The sequence below is a fragment of the Coturnix japonica genome, chromosome 3 (assembly GCF_054131305.1).
Source record: "Coturnix japonica strain WE chromosome 3, WE-NBRP24, whole genome shotgun sequence".
In the NCBI taxonomy this organism is placed as follows: Eukaryota; Metazoa; Chordata; class Aves; order Galliformes; family Phasianidae; genus Coturnix; species Coturnix japonica.
The window spans coordinates 37,770,374-37,796,411 of NC_140665.1; the positions used below are offsets into that span (position 1 = coordinate 37,770,374).

The window sequence follows — 26,038 nt, forward strand, 5'->3', positions numbered from 1 at the left end:
ATATTCTGAAATTGTATGAAATGAGCTATTCTATCAATTTACTGGGTTTCTAACAATTACTGAGATGGCTAACTTGAATTCGGTTTGCTCATTTTCACTTACAACCAGAAAGAAATCTCTTACATTCCTGCAAGGACATTCTGGCCTTAACTTAAAATATTTAATGCTGCAAAACCTTAAGTATCTTACACGTGCATCAAAAAACGTACCAGAGAGTCTCATGCTGCATGTACTGTAGTAACCTGATTGGTCATATTAAAAAGGGAGGTGGCTAATGAGCGATGGGATCTTTTCCATTGTCATACTGCTGTCTGCAGATCATTATAACACTGTCTACAGTTTAAACTGCCTGTGCAGCTTGGGTTATAAATACTCACATCTGATACTCACTGGCTATATGAATGTATGTTACCTTACTAGCCTCACTGAAATCTTCATTATGTTGTTGCTGTGCAGTTACTTCCTCTCCTCCCTACTCAAAGGTGGGCTAACAAGCCCATGATGGAACATGGGAAATGGAAAAGGAAAGTTCACATAAGGTCACTGAAAATATTACAAGAAAAATCACTGCTCCATTTGTCTTAACAACAACCACACAAATAAATCCTTACCTGTATTTCTGATGTTCAATCAGGTGCAAACTCCATTTACAGAATTAATTACTATTAATTACTTACTACTACCAACTCAATTATACACAAGCTACCATTATAACAGCCCCAAAATATATACGCTCACAGAAAAGAAAGAAAAACCTCACGCTATACATTTCTGCCCACATCAACTACTAGGAACAACAATAACATTCACCTGCTGAGTTGGATAATTAATCTTAAGTTAACAATTGCGCTCTAATGTTCCAAGAACAGGTTGGCAATAGTCCACAGTTCCTGGCTATTCCCTTGAGAACTCATTTGTAAAAGTTAAGATACCATTAATATATCTTTTGCAAGAAAATGCAGGTCACTTTGCAGTACAGTAGCTACAAAACATTTCTTTATTTTTTAAATAAAAACATTTAAATCATCAGGTTTTGTAAAACAGCACGTCAAGTGTTTATCTTAATCCTTGTAGTGTGAGCACCTTCAGTTTTATGCTAAAACAATCAACATAATTTATTATTTGGTCAGACTATTCACCTACATTGAAATAAATATAACTTCAAACAAGACAGATTACTTAAAGCATACCAGATAGCTCTAACTTCATAAAAAGCTTTTCTGGTGACAGGTGAAACAGAGACTGCAAAACTATGACTGCAGTATTTTTCTTTTTCTCTTTTATAATTTCAGTGAAGACTGGCCTATGAAACTACTAAAAACAATAAAGTTCTATAGACTAAAGCTTAGAAAGACTGCATCACAAAAGAAAAACAATTCAGACAGCTTACCTAAGCTCTCTCAGAATGAGAGGTGGAATACATACTTCTAAATTAATTATAATACACTGGGCTGATCATAATATGACCTGTTCTCATGCAAAATTATCCACTGAACAGAAATAGAAATCTTGCTTTAACAGTGAGATAAACCACTGATAGGTGAAAACAATAAAGCCCACAAAGAGCATTTTAAGCTGACAAAACGAATGGTGCAAAATTCCACAAGTGATATAAACCTTTAAAGTACAGAAGAGAAGTTTATAAGTCAGAATTAGTTCAGCACCTGAGATTTTCCTTTAGAAAGCAAAACAGAGACACTTTCTTTAGAAACATGTAATACAATCAACTCCTTTGCTCTCAGTGTTGCATCAGAGTAACTGATTGGAGTTGAAATACACATAATGTTCTAGATTTCTAATTATGCCCTGAAGATAAATGGACTAACAAAACAGATTCAAGATTTGATCCATATGTATTACACAACTGCTTTGCAAAAACATTTTTTCTTTTTATCAAAAGTGGGATAGATTTCATCTACTGAAGCGTACTGATGAAACTGAATTTAAGGAAAAGTCTAAGAACAGCATGCAACTTGAATAATATTGATAAGGAAATAAGATTACTGAAATAACAGTGGTGGAACAAAATGCAATAATCTGCTATGCAGGCATGTAGTTTTACAGACAACTAATTTATTTGTCTTCACTTTTGATTAAAATGCTACCTAAAGGAAATTCTTTTCTACTTTCACTTTGGTAGATGGGAAGTGATATTTATGTGTTCTGCTCCACGTGATTTCAGTTTCATGATTTTGTATGTGTAGTTACCTATCATTCTCAACATAACCAACCTACCGCACATACCAGCCTTAGAATAGAAACTTTCCTTTTTTAATCTCCTGGCTTTGAAGCTTTTAAGTAAATGTGTATTCTATTTAACACTTGAACTCCCAGACCCCAGAACAAATAACAAAAGCCTCAGCAAAGTACTGCTCTGAGAAGTACATGGTAGTTCTGTTCTAATGTGTTCTAAGTTTAGTTATGACGAATATTTATCAAAAGATATGCAAATGAAGATTTCAAATAGTGGAATATAATTTAATTCTAGAAATGCTTTCATCAAATAAAAGAGACTGTACACTTGGTTTTACTTAAGCACTTAGTGAAACTGTAAACGAACAGTTAAGGCTTTTTATTTGTTAATTGAGGCTAAGCCTCCCACCTCAATTAACTATATGGAATTTTATGAAACTTTTATATCTCTGAAAAACAGGCAAGCACATCTCTTTGCCCTTTGATTTCTATGTGGACAACCAGAAGGAACTTTGGGAAGAAAAGCTTCAGAGATTATAATGAAAACGTCAACGCTAGGTTTTTGCCGCCCTAAGATTTGAGTGCAGTAAAATGCACTGTTTAATCACCTGAACTCCAAAAATCAGTCATTCTTAATCCCATCAATTTTTTTCCAAAACAAAGTGCAGCAGAGTTTAAAAAAAAATAAAGAGGGGCTGGAGGGCACAATCCTCTCCATCATAAAAAAGAAAAAAAAAGAAGTTTAAAAAAAAATCCCAAGCCAAGAATATATTCTTTTCAGTGCAAACACTGCAGTCTTCAAAACGTTAAGAGTACAAATATTTACGTTCCAGTGTATCCTTACCTACAAGGAATGTTGTTTCACATTAGAAAGCATGTCAAATACCTTTAATCCAATCAAAATATTTAAGTTTACTCTCTCAAATCAATATAGTGGCTGAAAACCCAAGTGTTTACATAAGCAGTAAAACTTTCTGAAGAAATGAATGCACACAGTTGAAACTTCTCTCAAAAACCAAGGGCAAACACTGCAAATGCAGCTGCTGGTCCTTAACCAACTCCAGTATAAACGTGCTGAAAAGTAACCAGCCATTAATGGGGAGTGAACAGTTCTCTATACTGGCATCTTAAACCCTTGAACACTTTTATAATTCTAAAGGGCATATAGAAGCTAGTTGCAGATAACTCCTTCTTATACTGAATTTTTCTCAACTGAAGATAACGTTACCATATGTCCTTCAGTTTTTCAGTGTGCAAAGTTAAATTTCCAGGAAGAAAATTCAAATGTATAGAAAATAAATGTAACACTGCAGAGGGAGATGGGTTTGTTATTTTAATCATTCAAAATATGTTCAGCAACTTTGTTAAGAAGTATTGTGCTTCTAGGATTACTAGTTGGGATTCTATTTGAAAAAGGCACCTATCAGACTTCCTTAATTAGCTGCCCGTTTTGATAATTTTGGTACTATTTGTTACAGTACATTAAAAAAAAAACAAACAGCAGCATAAAGCATTAAGTTGACAGGAATTTTATATTTGTTCTCCTTTGAAATGAAGATATTTAAAATGAAAGGCACTCAAGACAAAAACTCTCTCTCCAGTTCATATATAGATGGCCGGCATGTTTTGCTCTTCATTCGACATAAAGGCACAGTACAGTCTCTATTTTGACCTTCCACATCAATATCAAGTAATGAGGGCATGTGGCAGTTAGTTCTTTCCTCAGTGTCTGGCAAAAGGTGAACATCTGAATCTCTATTGCCCTCTAAACATTTGGAGTCTTTAGAATTTGGTTTCATAATATGTGGAAGAATCTGCCATGAATCAATTTTACTTCTAACAGAAGAGGGTCGAGGCCTTGATATAATATTCATAGCTCTTTGTTTTTCAGTTGAAACACCACAGTGGTTGCTGCTTCTTTGAAGAGATGGAGAATGTAGAGTTCCAGGCAACTTGGAGACATCATCAACAAACCCATTAGCTGACGGAATGAAAAGGTCAGACAAACACACAAATAAGAGAAGTGCGAGAAGAGAACCACAAGCATTAATGATTTCTTTTTTTCTTAGAAAGAAATGAAGACTTTCATTTACGTATTATGGGGAACTTCCTAAAGAAGGACCAGCAGTGCTCAAAGAAATCTCTCTTTTATACTTTCTGTTAGAGACTATAACAATTTCTATTTCATTATTAGAAACAAGAAAGCATTAATCATCTAGTTCTTGGATGAATATTAACAGTGGAATACAGCCATCAATATTTGTCAGGTTATTATGAATAATTACATATGCACAGAATTCCATAAAGGATACTACATTTAAAGCACTACAGAACACCAGTACTGCAGTTTAGAACTCCTGTTCTTTTCAAAAATGTATTAACCATGAAAAAATCCACTTAGACCTTAACCAAATCTAAAGTCATTTTTAGCTTCAATTTTTTAATCAGCAGCTTAGCCCAAAGATTTGCTGAGTATGTGACAACTCCTAGGTTAAACAAGCAAATCAAATCATATTAGATTCTCTCTTCTTGAACTTAAAAATATTCTGTATTATAATGATGCTAATTCCCTCACATATGCAGACTGTGAAACAAGTGTAGATTTTTGTCAGCGTTATGGAGTCCACACACAAAAAGCATGTTACTGCTGACAAAAAAGCTACTGAAATCTGTTTCTGCAATACCTGAGGAAATAACTGTTCCACTTGAATCTTAATAATACCTTCCCTTTAACAGGATACTACTCCACATGCAGATAGCTCAGGGTTTGGACACTTAAAACTTAATTACATGCATTTATGAATGCTGAGCTGCATTGAACATATAACAAAGACCTAGCAAATCATTAGCGAATGGTTAGTTTCCCTACATTTTCTATTTCTGAAGTTAACAATCCCCCCACATTTTAAGTTCTCAGTCACCTACCTGTGGTGTGAAAATTGTTCCCATCCGATAAGGTTCGTCTATGACCCAACACACTTAACTTTGTTGAGGAAGCATTTGGAACTTTTTGAGACTCTTGTAGATTAAAAGGCTGATTTTTTAATCGTGCAGAAACTGTATTAGGAGCCATCTGTATTCTCTGCTCTCTTTTATTGTCGTATGTTTCTGATAAAAAGTCATCATTAGAATTATGTGGATCACAATCACTAAGCACACTGCTTACAAAGGCATCTTCACCGTCAGACTGAAGTAGGCATTTTGTGGAAATGGAGGGCATAGAGAGAAGATTCACAGTACTTGCAGCTGGATTTAAGGATGGAATACCTGTTTCCTCTTTTTTGGACTGCAGTCTTGTAGGGCTAGCACTCCTGCGAAATTTTGAAGCACGCTGAAATATTCCATCACGTTTCTTCTTTTCATCTTTAGGCAAGAGTTCATCTGGACCTTGTGATTTGTTCAGCTCTCTAATATCCAAGCCCAGAGCAACAGATGCAAGGAGGACTGCACATCCATAAAGAACTGAATCAGTCTTCTTTTTCTGCAGTGTTCTGCTCAGACTGTTTGTAGGTGTCATTTGAGGAGTACTATTTGTAGAACTGGCAGAGGTTCCTTCTTCAAAGCTCTCATGTTCTACTGTATTCTCTCCTTGATCATCCTTCCAAAGAGGTAGGTTAATATAGGCCTGACTTGGCAACTTAATTGACTTTGGTCTTTTACTGTCCACACCTTCAGGGAGAAGTCTCTTATCAGTACACACATCTTAAAAAAAAAGTACAACATACCACAGAATTACAATTCAACTATTACACGTATATCTGCATATGTATACCAGGATTTCCTCTTACTTACTGTTATTAATAATTTTGAGATTTAGAGTAGGTTCCCCTTACATGTAGTCAGAAGATTGGAGAAACTTGCATTTTAAGTTTCAGAAACTTAAATTCTAAGCCCAAACATTTTCAGGTTTCCTATTTAATCTTTAGAACATATGAAGTACAGTTTCACTACAGATGTCATACATTGCATAACTCAAAAGCAAACTATCGCGGAAGAAGCTTGCAAATTAAGCTTCCTTAGCGCATAAGATTAATTTTTAGAAAGGAAAATATATCTTCCAACGCTCAGCAGAATACTGTTTCTGCACACTTTTGGTAGTGCTTTTTAGACCACATGAAAAATATTCCCATGTATGCTTTACAGTTAAGTGATTTAATAAACACAAAGTGAAAGAGAAGATCTGGAACAGATTCTTTACAACACTTTCAATTAAGCTGTGTTCCAAAATCAAATGAACTGCTAGAATTTTTCCAATTGTAACTGAAGTAAGGAGGAAATGTGGTATTTCGAACCCATGACAAAGAAAATGGATCGTGCTTATAGATCACATTATTTATTCTATCACAAACTGCTGAGCAGTGTAGAAGAAACATGGAAATATTTGAAATGCAAATATGTAAATTTGTTTAATCTTCTCTGCATGTGGGGGTTTCGCACATGCTCATAAACCTATAAGAATTGCTCTCTGCTTAGTCTGTGGGTTTTGTTAATAATCCTACCAGCATACATGACTTTTTTTCCACTCAGATAAAACAACCAATCTCCTTACTAGCAGCTTACTATTTCCTCTTCCAGTTGACATAAGTCTATAGCTACTGGGCTACAAGTTATACAAGTTATACCTCTGTTGTTTCTCTGTTCTTGTTTTGTTTTTCCTGATAGCAATATTTTCTCAGTTCCCTGTCATACAGAAAGCAGATGCTAATGTGAAAATTATAATGAATACTGCATAGCTACAGCACATTGTAGGAATGGACATAAAATGCAATATCTTGTTAGCTGTATTTCAAGGTAATATTATATTCCTTTCTTTTCCTTGTGGTTTCCTGTAAATCCCAAAATGTCTCCTAAACAACTCATCTACTTTTTTTTTTCCCCCCCCAGAATATTTAAAGAATAAATATTACTAAAAACAAACAAACAAACAAACAAAAAAACCAAAAAACCAAAAACCCAAAAAGCAGGAAACTAAGACTTGGAAAAATATGAAGACTTACAGGTTTTAACTACAGTTTCAAACTGAATACACAGAGGTCACTAACAATAGAAGTCATTAATGATTATTTAAATGTCGATGTATTTGTTTACAGAAGAATCTAAACAGTGGTGACCACAGACCTAACATACAGATCAGCCTGACAACTCAAAAACGTGGAAAAAGTCTGCATGATATGGCAGACCTCATACAATGTCTGTTTGTTAGCTGCTAGGAAGAGAAAGTTAAAGATTATACCACTTAGTGTTATAAATCTTTTTTCCTTTTCTTTTTCTTATTCTTTTGCATTGAAATTCTGTCTGTAGCATTAGAACTCTTAATAACATGCACATTATTTGTGGAATTCAGTGTGCTTTATAACACTGGGACAGATTTAATGCCATCATGTAGTAACTTTTACTTTTTCAAACATAGCTCTTACCTTGGTCCACAAACAACGAAGCTAAAGGAACACCCTTCTGATTTTTCATTACAAGTGTTGACCAAGGGTTGCTGCCATCTGAAAGGGGTCTTATCCTGAAACAATGATAGGCACTTTGGTATTTCAGATGATACTGAGCTTATATACACTTAGAAAGGTACTGCATTTTCTTTTCAAACTGTAACAGTGAGTATATAACTTGAAAACAGAAAAGCTTCTCAAAGGAAAAAGAAAAAAAAAAAAGCATGTAAGAAATAGCAGAGTCTTAAGACTATAAATTGATACATAGCTTAGGATCAGGAGTTTATACTGACAAGAAAGTTTCAGAATAAAAAAGTCAATGAAAAATGGACCTTGACTCTCTACTGAAGAACAAGCCAGTGAAAAACTGGACAACAGACACACTCTCCAAGAAGTGACACGAATATCACAAATTGCAATCACAAACAGTAATTTTCAAAGAAACAAAAATAGCAAAGTCAGTTTCAATAAGACTGTCTGGATCCACTTTGCTTATGAACCAGGCAAATGAATGGATGTCTTCACACACAGACAAAAAAAAAGGACACACTTTAGTAATTCTATGAAGGAAGAGGATCTCTTTCATCAGAAAACAGTCAACCTCCAGTTTTTACCAATCAGAAAAGAAATCTGAAAGTAAATGACTTTCAGAACTCTTTTAACCTGTGCTTGTTACTGTGAATGGTGATGCTATAGTGTGCACCGCGCTTCATATATGCAGTCAGTCTTATGTAATTGCATTAGAAGAGACTACGGAGGGCTATGCTTGCTGTTCCTTAAGTCAGTTGAGGAAAGGCAAGAAAGGGAGGCAACGAATATCTACAACAGTGATTTAGTTACCAAGGATGTTTAGTATTATCAAACAAAATGCAGTAGACATACTTGTCCTTACAATCTGCACGATCCTTCGTTTGAATTGAACTTGGTCCCCATGTACAACCTCTCTTTTTAAAATTTCTCTTCACTTCTTCAAACTCTTCTTGGTGGTAAGTTGTGCTCCTTCCCCAAGTTTTGTTGCTTTCATCTGAAGTTACTGAAGATTGGATTTAAAAACACGAAAAAACTTCACATAAGTAGTTTTTCTATAAGCATATATAATTTGTACCCATTGACAGAACAGCTTTTCTATACCACAGAGCCATTCTGACACAGTAACACGAAGTGTAAAAAAAAAAATTGAGACTTTCTCTTTTACAAAATACACCATACGAATTGCATTGAACCAAAAAGATGAGCAAGCAGGAAAAATAATTTATGAGCTGACAATAGACCCAAATTAAAGACAAAGTAACAAAATTATCTGCTCCCTTTAACTGAGAACCTTATACTTAGGTAATTTAGATAAGTGAATTAGACTGAGCACTTAAATTCCAGTGTAGAAAAAATATGCTGTGGAACAATTGGTATCAACTGAAATCATATTCCAATTGTGAGAATGAATAATGTTTTCTTTCTCATTAAAAGTATGATTTGTTTGAGTGCAAAGCATCATTTCTTCATTAAATGCTTAGTCCGTCACTTCAGGTCAGCTGTGAAATTAAACAGAACCAGCACCTTTGAAACATAATAAAATCTTGCCTTTTTTCATAACCCCACTGGGAAGTTCATATTCACTTGTGATATCTACATCTTGCTGGTACACATATACACTGTTTCTTCGGCCATTAGCTGTGTGTGTATCTGTACTGGGAATCACTGAAGAAAAATTAAGAGATCTTAGTCAAGCTGGTTTCAGAAAGGAATCTTTTTCCCTTCTTCTGGTCATAAAGCCCAAATCTAAAAAGGCTCAAAGCATCTTTTGATAGAGGGTTTTTACAGGTTCCTCTTTCTAGGACCAGTCCCAGGCAAGTAGACTTCTGTATGCACTAACTGGAGAAGTAACCTGAGAGCAACCAAGCATGCTTACAGCTATGATGGAAATGAGAGAAAAACAACTCAGCTTGTCATAACACAGCGTGATTAATGAGGTAGTTTTTTCTTGCCAGCTGTTCAGTCACTCCTGAACCACTGCACTCTTGTCCTCCCTCACTACACACAGCTGCTTGTGTACTTCCAGGACCTACTGAACATGTATTTTTTTTCCCCACTGCTTTAGACAGCTTTTAAAAGTAGCTGAACTTGATTTTAACCACAAGATTTACAATTCACTAATTTTTTAATGTTAAAATACAAAGCACTTACATTTGAAAGCTAGAATTGTTGATGACAAAGGGAAGCAAGCAAACAATTGTTAGAAATGCCTGTTCAAATCACCTCTGTTCAAATAATGTCTTGAAACAATGACACTTATAACTGAAATAAAGTTAAAACATTATTGTGGGAAAGAATTTATTTTGCACAGGTGCAGATGGGTGTGGAAGCTAAATTGTTTCACCTAGATAGTTCTGATAGATGTGATATGCTTAGGGATCTAAAATCAAAACCAGAAGAGTGCTTCTTTTAAAGGAAAGCCTTTATGTCATCCTTTATGCTCTAATCCTACAAAAACAAACACCTGCACAAAGAGAACAGAAAGTCTCCAGGAGCACCGAGCACTTATGCAAAGATTTAGATTGGCACTGCTGTAATTTACACAGGCTAGGAGTCACAAAAATAAAGGAAAACAAAACCCGCCACCAACAAAACAAAATCTCAAGTTTTCAGAATTGTGCCCATACCAGGAATTTAGTGCACTTCCAAGCACTTCTATACAGAACCAGGAAAATGAGAGATAAAACAGGACAGTCTTGTTTATATGTAGTCATGATATTCCACAAGATTAAAAAACTCCCCTCCCTTCCCCCCTGCTCCCCCCCCCAAAAAAAGACAACCCACCACTTCCACTTGATGAGCTCTCCTCATAGAATTTACCTTCAATATCAAATTTTCTTTAAGAAAAGCAAGATGGAGTCAGTCCATCTTGCTCCATTACATGCAACATATGGGTAGTAACAGTATTTACTCAGTGAACAGTGTGAGTTCTGGCAATAACAATTCTGGTATTTACTGAACTGGAAAAGGCAGCACTTCACCTTTAGGGAATAATTACTGAAAAGGTCTTCATAAAGCAGAGATATTTCCAAAGAAGAGAGACCTGGTTTCTATCCAAGTTTTGGAGTTTCAAGTAGACTCAAAAAATGAAATATCTGTTATCTAGCTACAAAATAGCACACAGGGAAAGAAAAACAGCATGCACGTTGATCTCTCCTCCTCCATATGCATATCTGATATAGATTCTGAAGTACTTTCCTTAATAGGAAACTCCTTTGGCAACAACATTTAGTCCCTATCCATAAACAACCAGTTGGAACTGGTTCTACTGACTTTAAATAGACAGAAATTTGAGGGTTTTCCATCTCATGTAACATTCCACTTTAAATAAGAGCAACCAGGCAATCTACTCTGCACAACTGATTAGGCAGCATAAAAGCAGGCAGCGAATCACATAAGAATTTACCCCTATCTACACGCAGTTATCTCAAATATAAAGGTGGGCTTTATTATAAAAACACAACAGGTTTCCTTCCACATTCCTAACAGCTATCTCCACTGTATTCCTTCTGTCACCACTACACAGAGAATAATGTAGGTTGTCAAGCAACCTTTTCCTTGTTTGGAGGAGGGGTGGGGGGGAAGGAAAAAAACGAAGAGGGTAAGATTTCATCTTTATTTTCTTCTGTTTTTATATTTTCTTACAGTTTACATTCCTTTTTTTCCTAAGCAAGATGAGTTGCTGGTTGAACACTCAGGTTTTCCAGCTTATGAGACTGATATTCTCTGAATATTTTTATTTTTATATTTATTATTTTTATTTTTTAAACAACTACTGATTTCATTTAGCAACTGTAGTAAACTTAATAAAAATTTGCTTCCCCATCTAAGCTTGTTTTGCATTTTGCCTTCGTAAATTGTGATTGTTCTGTTTTATTTCAATCTTCATACAAATGAATTCCTAAAGTTATTAACAAAATATATGGTTTAAAACATCCACAGTCATTCTGAGCTGCTGAAAATCAGTTAGCATTTTAGCAAGATTTTCCTTCCCATCAAACAATAGCTTGCCAAAGTTAGAACAAGTTAAGGGACCTGGAGAACAGAAACCTGTCTGAAATTGATAATATTACCAATGTGTTTCAGTGAAAATATAAAACAAACATTCTGTATTGACTGGACAAATGAACAGAAATGCCGGAGACTTACACTGTATAGCTCGAAGACGAGGAATTATTGTGGGGCTACTTGATGGACTAGAACTGTTACTGTTTAAACTCCTCCTTTTATCCAGATTAGGAGATGCCTGCACCGTTATTTTGTGCTGGAAATCTATTAGAAATAATTTTAAAAAAAAAAGTTCTAAATAAAGAATCTTTAGTAGATTATACTGTTGTACTACCAAATCAAAATTATATAATGACTTACATTTGATAACATAAGAGATGTTCATACTAAGTATGCCGACAAATTCTGATCCTTAATGCAACAAATTAGATCTCCTTTTCAAACAGGTATGATTTCACACCCTCACAGACTCCGTACAATACTTTTGCAGAAACACCCACAAAAGGAGCTACATTCAGTTGGATCCAAGACTGAGACACATCCTGATTGCCAGCTGTTATTCAAAAGTTTGGGCTGTCACAAAATCTAAACAATATATTACATTTAAGAGGACATACCCATCAACATGCTGGAAATTCAAGGCACCAAAATACAGAATTACCAATATTTGCATCAAAGTAATAAATAATATATTGGAAAGGAAGAAAAACGTAATGAAATGAAGTTTGATCACATGCCCTTCTCTAATCCCTATCAACAATGCAATTAAGATTGAATGTTTTTCTTACAACAGAACTGCCTCAAGGACAAGTTCATCTGCATGATTCTTGATAACTAAGTGGTATTTTGGATAACACTGTTGATTTATCACTTTTTCAGATAAGGTAGAGACAGAATCAGGAAAAAAGAAACAAATATTAAGTTTAAGCTTGTGATTCAGCTTAAACCAATATGTTTAAATATTCATTCATTCTTTGTCTCTTCCCAGCTACTGGACAGCTACAGTTTGATCCACACCAAGTTAACATGCCATTAGGCACATGGGGCATTGGTAATAAATTGACAAACCCGGAAACTACTGGAAGGATCCAGTTAACCACAGAGTACTACTGACATTGGTGAAGGCTTGCAAATCATGGGCATAATCTTGAGTTTGCCTAGTGACATCTAGTGGCAATATTAATAAGGCAACACAATCAGTCTGAGCAGAATGTTCTGATCCCCTACAAATGCACCTCCTCCACAATGGTTTTATCTGAACATTTTTACACCTACTAAATTGATATTTCATGTCTTTATGAAGTACTATTTTTCCACAAGATACTTGCAAGCTTAAGGCAAATAGTTATATTTGATATGAAGTCCTGTGATGCGATAAAAAGGTAGTTCTCTAGAGGCACTAAGACGGCAAAAATCTGAAAGTTCAGATCTTCAAATCTTTCAGTTTTCATGCTTTCCCTCAAGAAACAGTAGATTTGATTGAATCAGGTGAAAGATTCCCCTGAGACGGGGACTACTTAAAAAAAAATATAGCACGTAAAAGTGGTTCTTCCATATTCTTTGCACTTACTTGAGGTAGAAGAAACTATAAATGAATGAAAATATCAGCCAGTACTGAAAATTTTAACCACTGAAGCCTGTGCATTTAATCATAATACATGTTGCTTAAACTTAAAAGAAAACTTCAAACCTGAAGGCAAGCTAATTCTGTGTCCATCTTTAAGTTTTAACCGGCTTCTTTTAAATTTGCCCTTTCTCTTCTTCACATTGGGTTTCTCTTGATTTAACTGGAATATCATGATGTTCAGTTCACGCTCCAATACATCAATCTCACGTTCTGCTAACTGTTGCTCACGCCGTTTAAGCAGTTCTTCTTGAGATTTTTGCTGAAGAGCTGCTCTTGTCAGCTCTTCTTCTCGTGATCGAAGCTCCTAAAATAAGATTTGCACAAATGAAACCAAGTAACAATGTAAAAGCTGTATTAAAGGATATTGCAAGTATTCAGTAAGTTGTATTTCCTTATCTACTTTCACAGTGCACTATCTATATTTAACATGCACATACAACCTGACAGTCCACCATTCTGCATAAGTGAAGATTCTATATCTAGATGCAAACAAGCATTATACAGATTTCCTTAGAAGAATTTAGCCTGAGATACTTAAGCTAGGTAAGCAATAGAAATGGGGACAACATATCAAACCAAAGATTATCAGCTTAAAGCCTAGCACAAAATGTTCTCTAAGTACTTCACATCAGAGACTCTCCCATCCCACAAGGGCTGCTCCTTGATAACTTCCATACACTAAATAAAAAGGAATGACCTGATGAAAACAAGTGAATGCATTTATCTTAATTTTCCTAACCTTTCCTGTTTTTCAGCCATGTATTAGGCTTTTTTCTATCTGAAAAAGCAATCAGTATTATAATGAATGAGAATTAGTGTAATAGGATAAACTAAGAAGACAGCTGTTTCTTAATTAAAATCCAGCAGGTATCTGCGTAGCATCAAGTAGCTAGTCACTGAATTGCACCACATGGACTACCAAACTATCAAGCCCATGCAATAGTTGCTCTTTTGCCTTTCTTTTCTCAGAAGGAAAAGCACTATCAAGAAATGTCATTATTTTTTAGGGTAAATAAATTCCCAAGGGTAAAAAGCTGTAATCCTACAATCATAAAATGATCTTTATCATAAACTTAAGGAAGAAAAAAAAAAGAAAAAAAAAAAAAAGAAAAATAAACTTGACAAAAAATGCTTGAAATTTAAGCGATGAGAAAAGGAGAAGCTACCATGTGACTGATACTATATTTCTCACTAGATAACCTTTTCCTTTCAATGGATGATTGTGTAAAATCTATCCAAATTGAAATTTGGTTGAAAACAGAAATTCAGCAATGGTAATCAAGCTATACTAAGAGTTCTAGATACTTAGGTATCTTTTTTCCCTAATTAAAACTCATTCATTCAGTCACCATACATTCTTCCTATAAAAGTAGAGCAGACTGCATATTTCTGGCCATCGGTAACCACCAACATAATACAGTAGCACTATTCCTCAGCTAACATCCAGCTTTTATTGAAAGACTACCAGCATAAAACAAATATTCTGCTCTTTCAACACCCATTTTCTTCAGAATAAGGTGGCTTCTGAACTGCGTTAGTTTGATGTTCCCAAACAAGTGCAATAAATATCCCCCTCTGCTCCTGTCTAAACGACTGAGGGATTTCAGAAAGACAGGTTACCACTGAATCAAATTAAATGCTGGTTCAGTGAGAAGCAGCTGCTCCTCAGAGAGATAGTTGTTTTTTTTCTCTTTACAATTAGCATACACATATTGCTTATCACTGGTTTCAAATTTAATTTAATTGGCAGACACATTTTAGACAACTTGCTAATTTGGAGTGAGCCTGTTTCAACAGAACTTTTTTTAGAAAAAAAAACCTATATATTTTTTCCTTTTAAATCCACTCTTAACATACACACCTTGGCAAAAGGTGATTATGCCTGTTGGGAATTCAAAGGGGCCTGTCTTCATGCCAGCAGCAAGGAAAATTTTGGGTGTTTAATAACTTTTAACACTTTTTAATTTAGAGGTTACTGACAGATTTTTCCTTTTCTCTTCCTTCTGTCACATCAAAATTGAACAAACAAACAAAAAAGATTTGGAAGCAGAAGACAGATGAATTCAAATTTAGGATAAAGGTACATCAGAGTTTAAAACAGAAAGGATGTTTATTACTATGAAGCTTTGGGAGATACTCTTGACTATGCACCTCTCATCCTCAACCCCAGGACATAAAGCTCAGTAACGATGAAAAAACTGAAGGTCTGTACTGAAAAGACAGACAATCTAGAAAATGAAAGCATTTCCTCATTGCGACTTTTAGTATTTACTCTTTTCCAAATAAACTAATTAAAGATAGACCTACTGCAATTAGTTATGCAATGTTTCTACACCACTCTCCAAATTACAACACTCATTATAAGGAAGCTAGGAAAGAGTTCTATATTTAAGTTGCTCAAGAATGCTCATCACAAAAGATTGTAATCTCTTCTTGAAGTGGGTGTCACCATCACTCATTTACAGCAAGCCCTTGAGGAAATTCCTCCAGCTACAGAAGTTTCTCTTTCATAGGGAAAGAGACTCCACACAGGGTTGTTGTTTTTTTCTTCATTTTATTATAATAATGATATAAATGCTTCATCAACTTGACTCTCTCCCTAGTACCTGTCGGTAAAATTGATAATGTGCTAAATAAAGCAAGCACAAACATTTGAATAACTTGTCTAAGTCAAAGTTACATGCTTTCATTCTTCTACGTTTACCTAATTAGGGCAGATGCTTTTGGAAGTGCACTTAATTAGGCACATGAGAAGTAAATTTCATTAATCTTTTCCTTTCCCTAATTAGGCTTAATTCACTGTTATGCCAAAAATATAACTCTTCCCACAAAAATCTGTGCTAACTTATACTCAGCTTGATTTAGTCAGTATGAATTTCTTCAAAAGAAAATCTCATGCTGGACTAATACCTACAGAAAAATAAACACGCACACCTGAATGGGAATGTCTTTTCATGTTCCAAGCGCTCCCACAGCAAAAAGGAGAAAATGGTTGGTTGAGCACTTACTGCAGGGGAAAAAAAAGAGCTAGGCCCTATGGCAGTGGCTGTTGGCCTCACAGCTAGTAAAAATGAGAGTTTCTTCTCTTTGTAGAGGGACCATAATTCAGCTGCAAAGGAAGAAATCTGACAGCTAGAGTGACACATAGCCCACCAACAATCTGCAGGCAGGAAGCTTATAGATAACATGTCTAACACATGCTCAGTTCTATGATGTGAAATGGAAATGGGAAAACCAGAGGGTAGAAACAAAGGCAGATTAGAAATAAGGAAGACTGTTATTGAGGATACTACAGACTTGGCAGTGACTCACAAATCTGAATAATCACATGCACTGATTTACATTAGCAGAGGGTTGTTAGAGTTAGGGTACTATGGTTGGGCTGTGGTTGGACTTGATGATCTCTGAGGTCTTTTCCAACCTGGGTAATTCTATGATTCTACTACAGAAGATCCGTAACGCCACATCCAACATAACCTAATAGGCCACAAGTAGCCATCTCTGGCATTTGGTGGTAAGAGGTGTGGGGCACTGTCAGTATTTAAATGACTGTTTTATAAGAATTTCTCTACAAATTCCTGCACCTCAGTAATCTTCTGTACCTATTACATATTTGCTTAATGAAAAATAACAATGTATACCAGGCAACTGTATTATTGCAAGAGATCTGCAAGGGAGGCATCCATTTCTGCTAAAAACACTTGTAACTGTGATACAAAAGGATAACTAAAAGCAAAACATGAAGACAAATAGTTTCAGACACCACATCCCAGAGTTTCAAGGAGAAACAGCCAAAAGATTCTGGACTGGCAGACTTGACATTTAATAATACTCAGGAGGGAGGGAAAACAACAACAACAACAAAAACCCCAATAGGACAGAAAATAGATAACTAGCATGGTAACAACTACATACATCTGTGAGGCAGACAGATCAAGGCCAGCCAACTTGCCTATAAGAAAACAATAACAGGTCTAGCTGATTAAAGACCATGGTTGTTAATAAAACTTTCACAATTGGTACTGCCCTTGTTTCTAAATGAAATGGAATAAGAATTGATGGGCCAGCACTATTGCTTGAAGGTGTAATTAAACTGCGATATTTATGATAAATGGAGATATTAACAGAGTGATCTCAAAAAGATCAGTTATTTACTCATAGCTATTAACATTTTAAATTTATGAAACTAAGAATCATGGAAACCTGAAGTGGCTATAGAAATTAGGATAATAAATTCTTGCTTGTTTTGTAAAATAAGCATTCAAATAGTCAGAAAAAAACCCCAACATGCTAAAAAAATCTACAAGCCTGATCTGCAAACCATTTTCTCCGGGGAAGCAGGTGGGGATATGTTGCTTTTTCAACGATACTACTGAATGAGCTAGTCACACTGTTTCCAAATAAACTTAATGTTTTCGTTCAACTAAAGTACCTCTATTTACAGGTTCAGCATTCAGAACTGTACTGATTTCATTACCAAAAAAAGGAGAAAAGTGTCTGCAATCCAAGAAAACCAATAATAAAACCTTTTGTCCTTAAATAAGCTTGCTGCAAGTTGGTTAAAGTGCTGTCAAAAAATACTGATGAGAAACATTAATGGAATTTCAGAATAGTACATCCACCAACAAAGATAAGTAATTAAATTAATAACTTGTTTTAATGCAAATAAATCTTCTCTAATGTAGTTTAGCCTCTCACTTGCTAGAAACCTGATTTAGTTGGTGAGAGGCATTACTTTGAGAAGCCATAATTCAAACATCTGCTGTAGCACATCACACATACCATTCCTTCACTGCCATGCAAATGGAAAATGAACTTACTTTTTCCTTGGTCCTCAATTCATTGAATATCTGCTGAATTTCCAATTTCCAGTCGTCTTGCATGGAATGGAAAGATTCTTGAGGCATTTCAGTCATTACTGCCCCCTCAATGGCAGTAAGCTGTTCAAGAATTATGGCAAACGATGGTCGGATATGAGGATCCTGTTCCCAGCATTCTAGAATTTATTAGAATCCCATCAGTGCTTAATAGTACATATAACGTTTTGAAGAATAAAATGAATTTCCAGTTGCTTGCTATTGTACTTTAAGATATAACGCACTATAACCTTCATCTTCAAGGCTTCTCTAGTTCTGTTTCTGTAAGTGATATCTTAACTACCTTATTCAAGACTGTTTTTAGTTAATAATCAGATTTTTTTCACCTCAGTCTTTAGGATCTCAAATAGTTGAACTAGCAGTACTACATAGAAAAGGTATTTATCAAAAGGTAAAGAGATTACACATGAGGAAATTGCCATTAGTAAGCAAGAATTATTTCTCTCTGGAGCATGTCAAAAACATTTTTTACTTTCAGGAAAAAAATAATGAGAAAATGCTATTTGCAGTTCTCCTCTTTGGGAATTTATATTTATCTTGTATTGACTCATATTTTAGGAAAATCAATGCAATTTGAGTGTAAAAAGAAATCTTTAAAATTAGGGATAAAGTATAGTCTGTATACCACTGAAAAGCTTAAGTGGTGTACTGCAATGATGCACGACTTGTTCAGAAGCGTTCAACAGTCGGTAATACCAGATTGCCTCAAAAAGAAGAAAATATTTTACATGCAGTGCATTATCAAATATGGTGCTTATTTTGAATCCTATGACTATTACAGACAAGAATACATACCCAAATCCTTAACTGTTTAAATATATAAGTGGGAAAAAAAGACAACAAATATATATACCTTTCATTAGTTTTGCAAATGGTTCAGGACAAGTGGATGGAATGGGCAAAGTAAGCTTATTGACAGCAACTCCATAAGCCACAGCGAGGCCATCAATACCACGGTAAGGAACTTCTCCTGTAAGCAGTTCCCACAGCAACACTCCATAACTACAAAAAGTAATTTTTAAATGGTTATTTTTCAGAATACTGGTACCTTATTTAATCAAGAACAAACAAGTACGTGTTCAACCATGTACTGAAATTCCTGAGGATTTCTCATGTCAAAGTGAATGCCTTAAAGAGTTGACTCTACTTCAGTCATCTCACACCTTTTCTCTGGTAGCAAATAACCAAATGCAGTGTGACTTAGTTGCAATCCTACCATACTGTCACATGCTAGCTGAAAAAATATGGACTTAAAATATAACCTGAAGCGACTTCTCTATAAACACTAGTATCATGTAAATCTCACTTCGGACTAGAAGTTTGAACCAGAGGAAAACAAGCAATCTTTTCTCCATCAAAGTCAAACAAAAGAACAACAACAACAGAAAAAAACACCCCACCACCTCACCAGAGCATTCAGGCCATACACCTTTCCAAACATTTCAGTTTCCTAGACGCAGTGGTGAGGCCTCACCTCAAGGTTCAGTTTGGGGCACCTCAGTACAGGAAGGACATTGACGTACTAGAGCAGGTCCAAAGAAGGGCAACAAAGCTTGTGAAGGGCTTGGAGATTCAACCCTATGAGGAGAGGTTGAAGGAACTGGGGCTGTTTAGTCTGGGGAAAAGGAAGATGAGGGGAGACCTTATTGCTCTCTTCCAATACCTGAAAGGTGCTTACACCAAGAGTGGGGTTGGTCTCTTCTCACTGGTGACAGGACGAGGGGAAACAGCATCAAGTTGTGCCAGGAGAGGTTTAGGTTGGGTATCAGAAAACACTTCTTTACAGAAAGGGCTGTTAAGCATTAGGTACCTCTTAATATCCAACATTCCTTCCATGTACCCCACCTAGTGCCACCAAGTACTAGAAGCACAACCCCAACTACAGCAGATGAGACGAGCAGAAGAACATAACCAGTGACGTTTTTCTGTCACTGCCTTCTTCTTGAAAGTCATTCAGCATTGTGCAAAACCTTGTACCATTAGAATAAGTGAATAAAGAAACAATAAAAAAACCAATAAAATACACAATTTCAGCACAAACAGAACATATTTCTTACATGTGTAGAAACTACACAGGAAGAGCTTAGATTTAAATAGCAGTGTTCTGTTTATCTAAGAAATTTTAGCTATCATAAAATTCTTAGGAAATTAATGAATTCACCAGGCTAGCAATGAATTAAAAGCTAAGAAGTATTGTTTATTCCTTAAAAAAAAAAAAAAAAAAAAAAAAAAAAAAAAAAAAAAGCAATAAAAGTAAAAAATGTCAGGATTCCTAATCATTTCCCACTTTTTCTCAATCTAATCTATACATCCAGTCATACGCTCAAACTTCCAAAGACCAATTTCATGCTAAAACAGTTATACTTCTGACAATAATAAACACAACATTTTCTGAAGTTTTGTATGTGACGGAAAAATTCTACTGAAGGTTGTTTCTTTAATATTCTTAAAAATAATCCTACACTTTCCCAGCATGTGAAGATTGTTTTTCATTCAAGGAATTCCCTGGTTCAGACTATTCTATACCTACTTTAGCACAAATTCTAAAGTTAAGCAGAATCATAATAAAAATAACTAAAAAGAAATCATCTTACATAAACTTGTGCTGCAGCATTAATTTTAGTTACATTTACCGTTTTAGCCTTTAACAGTCAGTAGTTTTCCATACTGCAAAAAAGGTTAACCTCTTTTAGGGAAGGCAGCCTTAACTTCACATACAAAGAGCCAGTGTGGGCTGGGGAGGAATTCTACAGATTTTTCTTGTCCTCCTGTGTTGGAGTTTTTGGGAGGTGCTAGTCAGTCCATCATTATCCAGGACAACCACTACTTATTACTCAACAATGGAAGCTGCTACTGTGTGCATTAAATTCCACCAGCACTCATACAGTCATCCTATGCATACAGTCAAAGGTACATAGAAACAACATTTGTAAAAGAGTAAGGGAGTAATACCCATCTCCTTTTACATCTCGGGGGGAAAAAAAAAAAAAAAAAAAACACGCCCAAAAATACAGGCACAATATAATTAAATTACAGATTAAGGTCACAAACTAACACTTTCAGGAAGTAGATCCTCAAACATTTTGGCTATCATTTTCCTTTATTCTCCTGCTGTCCAGTGTGGTTTAAGCCTCTCTTTCTATATCTCATTCCAACAATAACTTGCTGTTTCAATGTATTTTAAAAGCTGATCAAAATGGAAGTAATCAAAGTTCTCAAAGTTTCTTTTACTTTACAACCCATCCTCTAAAGCAGAGGTCACTATACACTGCCACATCAATCTCTTCAAAGAGTACACGAACATGCCAGGCTGCAAAGGCAGCTATTCAGCAAGAGCTTCCTGATTTTGTTGAGAACTTGCACTTTCAGGCTTTTTACATAAGACTGACATGCTTAGACTGAAATATGCAATAAGCAATGGAAAGACAGGAGTGAAAAAGTAGAATTCCTCTTTGTTGTTATTTTTGTATATAGCTCCAAATTTCCCCAAACAGTACTTAAAATTTGGGTTTGTGAAGCAGAAGGGTACAAGTTCAGGGCCTAGAAAGAACACACTCTGCTATCTAGGATGACACTTGAGAAATACTGCCTGCAAGACAGCATGAAAACCCTGCCATAACAAACCCCAGCACTGGATGATTCCGGAATGCTGCTTGCATGTGCAATCATATTTAAGCAGTCTCAATGGCTTGGGAGTTTGCTTGTTTTTAGTAAGTGGTCTAGAGACATCTTGAGTAGAGACATCAGTTCTCAATACAAGTAACTTCAGTTTAAAACGTTCCTTAAAAATATTCTCATCCTAGAGAGACCCATGCTCACAAATGTAACACAAATGTTTTTAAAATAAAAAGCACCTCAATAACCAGAATATTGCTAAATTTGCAGAATCATTTGTCTTTTAAAGAAGGAGTAAAGATAAGCAACAGAACAGACTGAGGTGTAGTAAGCAGAAAATCTTTAGAAGCCAAGAAGGACTAATCTATACTGTAAAACAGAGCCTTTCTATTTAAAAACCTCTCCTGTTACAAGTCTGTCATTGAACTAAATACTTACATTTTTACAAGAGAGGCGTGCAGGAGAGAAGGCGAAGAAGAGAAATACTGTAGGTTCCAAAAATGTAAACTAATGTTGCAGCAGAATATAAAATAATTGCACCAAAGCATACCCCCTCAGATACCTAAAATCACAGCAACAAGACTGGACAGGACCTGTAATTAAGCATGGAATACAGCTGATTAGGGAAAACGCCTACACCCAAACTCCACCCCGCAAAAGAAAAAGGAAAATTAAAAAAGAAAAAAAGGAAGGAAGAATGGAAAAAAATAATGAAGGGAATGATGTTTCTCAACTGGTCATCAACTCAGACTGATGTAAACAACATGCTGAAAATCAGCTGTAGACAAATGGGTGTCACAAAACAGTAATGCAGGTACAGAATCATCCTGAGAACATCAAAAATGTTATTTCATGCTGTAGAATATCGAGCATCCACACAAAATGAGACCATACTTAACATACTATACAACACAGAGCATGCATAAAAGGCATGAAAAAACAGATTGAAGTCCTTCCCTCTTTCCCCAAATAGCTTCCTTAGATCATTCACAAACACTTTAAAAAGAAAGGAAACAGACTTTTCAGACGCTTTTAAGCCTTTAAAGGCTATTGTGCAATCACAACTATTCCCCTAAAATACCTTTTTTTGGTACATGTATCCTATACGGCATCACTCAAAAACAGCATCAGTATTGAAAACCATATTATTTATCTGATCTACCAAGATGTCTTTAATGAGAAATTCACAAACTTAACACAGTAAGGTACAGGCTTTATAACTTAGAAAACACCTTAAAATAATTTTATGAGAACACACTCTTCTCACTACAGTTAGTAGAAGCAAAATCTCTATGAAGCTAAAAAAGCCAACTGTTTAATTTTACACATGATCGCATTTTAGATTCCTAGAAAGCAGTACAAACTTCAAGTGAATACCCAGCAAAGTTCTGGTTTGCCATGTTTTTTTATTTAACAGGCACACAAGGGGATGGCTGGTCCTATTTCTTTATACAGAATGAGATTTTTCAGACATCTGATTTGGAGCAAACATACTGTTATTGGTCGATCGTATGGTAGTGTATCAATAGCATATCACTCTTCATATTAATGTTCTAGATAAATTATTTAACCAACAGATTTTTAAGGGTTTCTCTCAACGAGATCTTGCTTTCTCTTTAAAAATATGCTTTTCTGTTATTTTCCCTATCTTTCTTTCAAATTTTTAAGTCATGGTAGGTAGATCAGAAATAGATGCTGAAAAACTAATATTTTTCTTAGAGCATCTATATCTGACATTTACTGAGATAACTTCAGAATCCATCAGGAAAAAGACTCAAATAGAAATTCATTCAAAATCCTCAGCTCAGTTCTACTGAATATGGTCTTTAGTAGATTGACTTCTTACCTCCAAATATCACTTCCTTTAGAAAACAGGGAGGACTTGATAACTTCTGGAGCCATCCACGCATACGTCCCTGCTGCGCTCATTTTGGTTGTTCTGTGCCATTCTCTAGCCAGACCAAAGTCTGTAATCTTCAAAGTTTTATTGCAAATGTCATCATGTTCCATCTTCTCTAGCAACAAAACTGCAAAACATTGAGTTTGGAAATTAATTCAGTGGGAATCAAAACAAAACCGTCGTTATTAATTCCACACACAGTTTTGATTTCTGCAAATAACTGTATGATCTAATCAATCCCTCGCACTGCATCCAATCTGGGTTCATCATCTCAAAATGCATCTAATAAAACTCAAAGCACAAAGAACACAAGCAGGGTGCTCCCAACAGCCTGTTCTCAGTTCCAAAAGCAGTTAATAGACTCAGGCTCTTCAGGAAAAAGAAGCAGGATAGTGACAAACCCAATAACTTGCACCAAACAAAGAAAGCTGTAGGTAGCGAATGCTCACAGCTTCTGATCAGAAAATAATGGACTACATCAAACAATTAGAATCAAAACATCATGGCAGCTGATCACATAACACACAGGGAGACGAACTTTAAAATTTTTGCCAGAGTATGTAACTTCTGTTATTTTACATAGATTTTAGAAGAACGATATGAATTCTCAGAAGACATCTCCACGCATTTACATACAAAAATACAGGTACAGGTTCAAGAAACCCCCAGGCCACAAATCATTAGAGGTGGGGAGGGCACACCAGGGAAGTCAGTTCACCTCAGGATTATGCAACTGGCAGCAGGACACTGGAGCTGCATGAAACCCATGTGGTGTTATACCCACTGTAACTTCACACCTGTTAAACAGAAAATCATCATCTTTTGCTGTTGCATCCCATAGCGTGAATTCACTGTCTGACTTGCTCTTAACACTACTGGCAAACTTGTAGCGCAGCTTCATAAAGAGTGTTGAAAGGAATGAATGGGCTTACTGTGTTCAAGCAGAGCAAGACAACAGGTGCATGAGAATCACTATTAAGGCGCTACAATCTTAATTCCATATTCAGTGCCTCTGTCACTGCCAGTGGTAGTAACTGTTACTGTTACTTTTCCATTGCAATGACCTCCTGGGACAAAGCTCAAAGGCTGAATTACAAATAAGAATCATTAATGCATGTGTTTTCCAAGCATGTGTACCGAGCAGTTCAAGGCAAAGCACTGGGACAAAGCAGATGAAGAACGATCTTGCCTCACAGAAGAAAAACTGGTGAGCTTGTATTTGCAATTGCAAGTCTATTTTAGTGGTACAGATTAATCACAAGTATTTCAAAAACGATGTCAACTCCAGATTAGAAAAGGCAGAGCCCACATTCCATTTTCAGTAAGCGTCTTAACACAAAGGAGAAGAAACAAAGGCCGAAATGGTGTAGACAAACTATGAGCTCCAAGTCAGCACCACCAGAACAAGTTAAATTCATGCAAGAGTTTTTATAACAGTGATACTTGAATGAAAGACCTATTGTTTGCTCTTCCATTTGAAACACGTTCAGCAGAATTCCTGACATTCCTTGTCAGTCAATGTGACCGAAACCAAAAACAGTCAGTCTTGCAAAAGGTAATAACGGGCAGGCGGCCAGGTTTCATCCTACGGAGGGACCATGTTCCTCTTCAATCCACACTTCCGCTTCCGGCCATAGTCCGGAGGGCAGCTGTAGCACGCACAGGCAAAGCGGTAACGCTGCTCAGCACAGGCACACAGTGCCAGGCAGTGCGTCCCAGCCCTTGCTGCTCAGTCCTGTACAGCTTCCCACCCAAAAGCAGTAATTTCTGCAACCTTCTGCTCACCCTGCTCACTTGGCCCCTGCATACTGGGGCGAGCAGAACCATCCAGTTGGCATTTCAGGCACCGATTCACCCCCAGTATTCAGTCTGGCAAGAGCCAGTTGAGCATTTCCTGGTTTATTTTAACATTTTTCAGGCTTTACACTCTCCACAAAGAGCAAAGTTCATACTTATATAAGCAAAACTGACCGTTTCGGAATGATTCAAAATCTATTAGCAGGAGACTGCTCGTGATAAGAACGCTTTGCGTCAGTCAAGCCAACATAAAACCTTATCTTAGCCTGCAATTCAAACACTGCATGTCCTATGGCCAGGAATCAACACCTGACTCCATATTTTGAGGCCGCAAATGTCTTCTATTGTTTACACCATTTTCAACTCAATTCCGAACTTCAAACCACTGGCAGTGTGGCTGGGATCTCCCCATTCTCACCTCCCAGGGAGAAGGACAATGTCAATTGATTAGCATTAGAAAGGGCTAAGGTAGCAGACCTCAGATGCAAGAACTTTTTAGGAATTAAATCATGAAGACAGAATAAGATTGAATCACAGAATCACAGAATTATCA

At 36.0% G+C, this 26,038-nt stretch overlaps 1 protein-coding gene across 5 annotated transcripts in view; it reads right to left on the reverse strand.

Moving 5' to 3' along the window:
* Positions 1–974: 974 nt before the first annotated feature.
* MAP3K21 (mitogen-activated protein kinase kinase kinase 21) overlaps positions 975–26,038 on the reverse strand; it is a 41,008-nt gene continuing 15,944 nt past the window's right edge. The window contains exons 1-11 of one of the 5 annotated variants that reach the window (XM_085543409.1): positions 23,635–23,760; positions 22,227–22,381; positions 19,027–19,175; positions 18,117–18,292; positions 13,360–13,600; positions 11,811–11,933; positions 9,210–9,326; positions 8,514–8,664; positions 7,611–7,705; positions 5,119–5,895; positions 975–4,174 (exon numbers count right to left, since the gene is read on the reverse strand). In XM_085543409.1, the coding sequence (XP_085399535.1) occupies positions 3,771–4,174; positions 5,119–5,895; positions 7,611–7,705; positions 8,514–8,664; positions 9,210–9,326; positions 11,811–11,933; positions 13,360–13,600; positions 18,117–18,292; positions 19,027–19,175; positions 22,227–22,336 (2,343 nt within the window). In that variant the 5' untranslated portion in view covers positions 22,337–22,381; positions 23,635–23,760 and the 3' untranslated portion in view covers positions 975–3,770. Of the gene's footprint in view, positions 4,175–5,118; positions 5,896–7,610; positions 7,706–8,513; positions 8,665–9,209; positions 9,327–11,810; positions 11,934–13,359; positions 13,601–18,116; positions 18,293–19,026; positions 19,176–22,226; positions 22,382–23,634; positions 23,816–26,038 lie in introns of those variants that run through there. The other 4 variants (XM_085543406.1, XM_015857902.3, XM_085543408.1 and 1 more) reach the window with 4 other exon arrangements.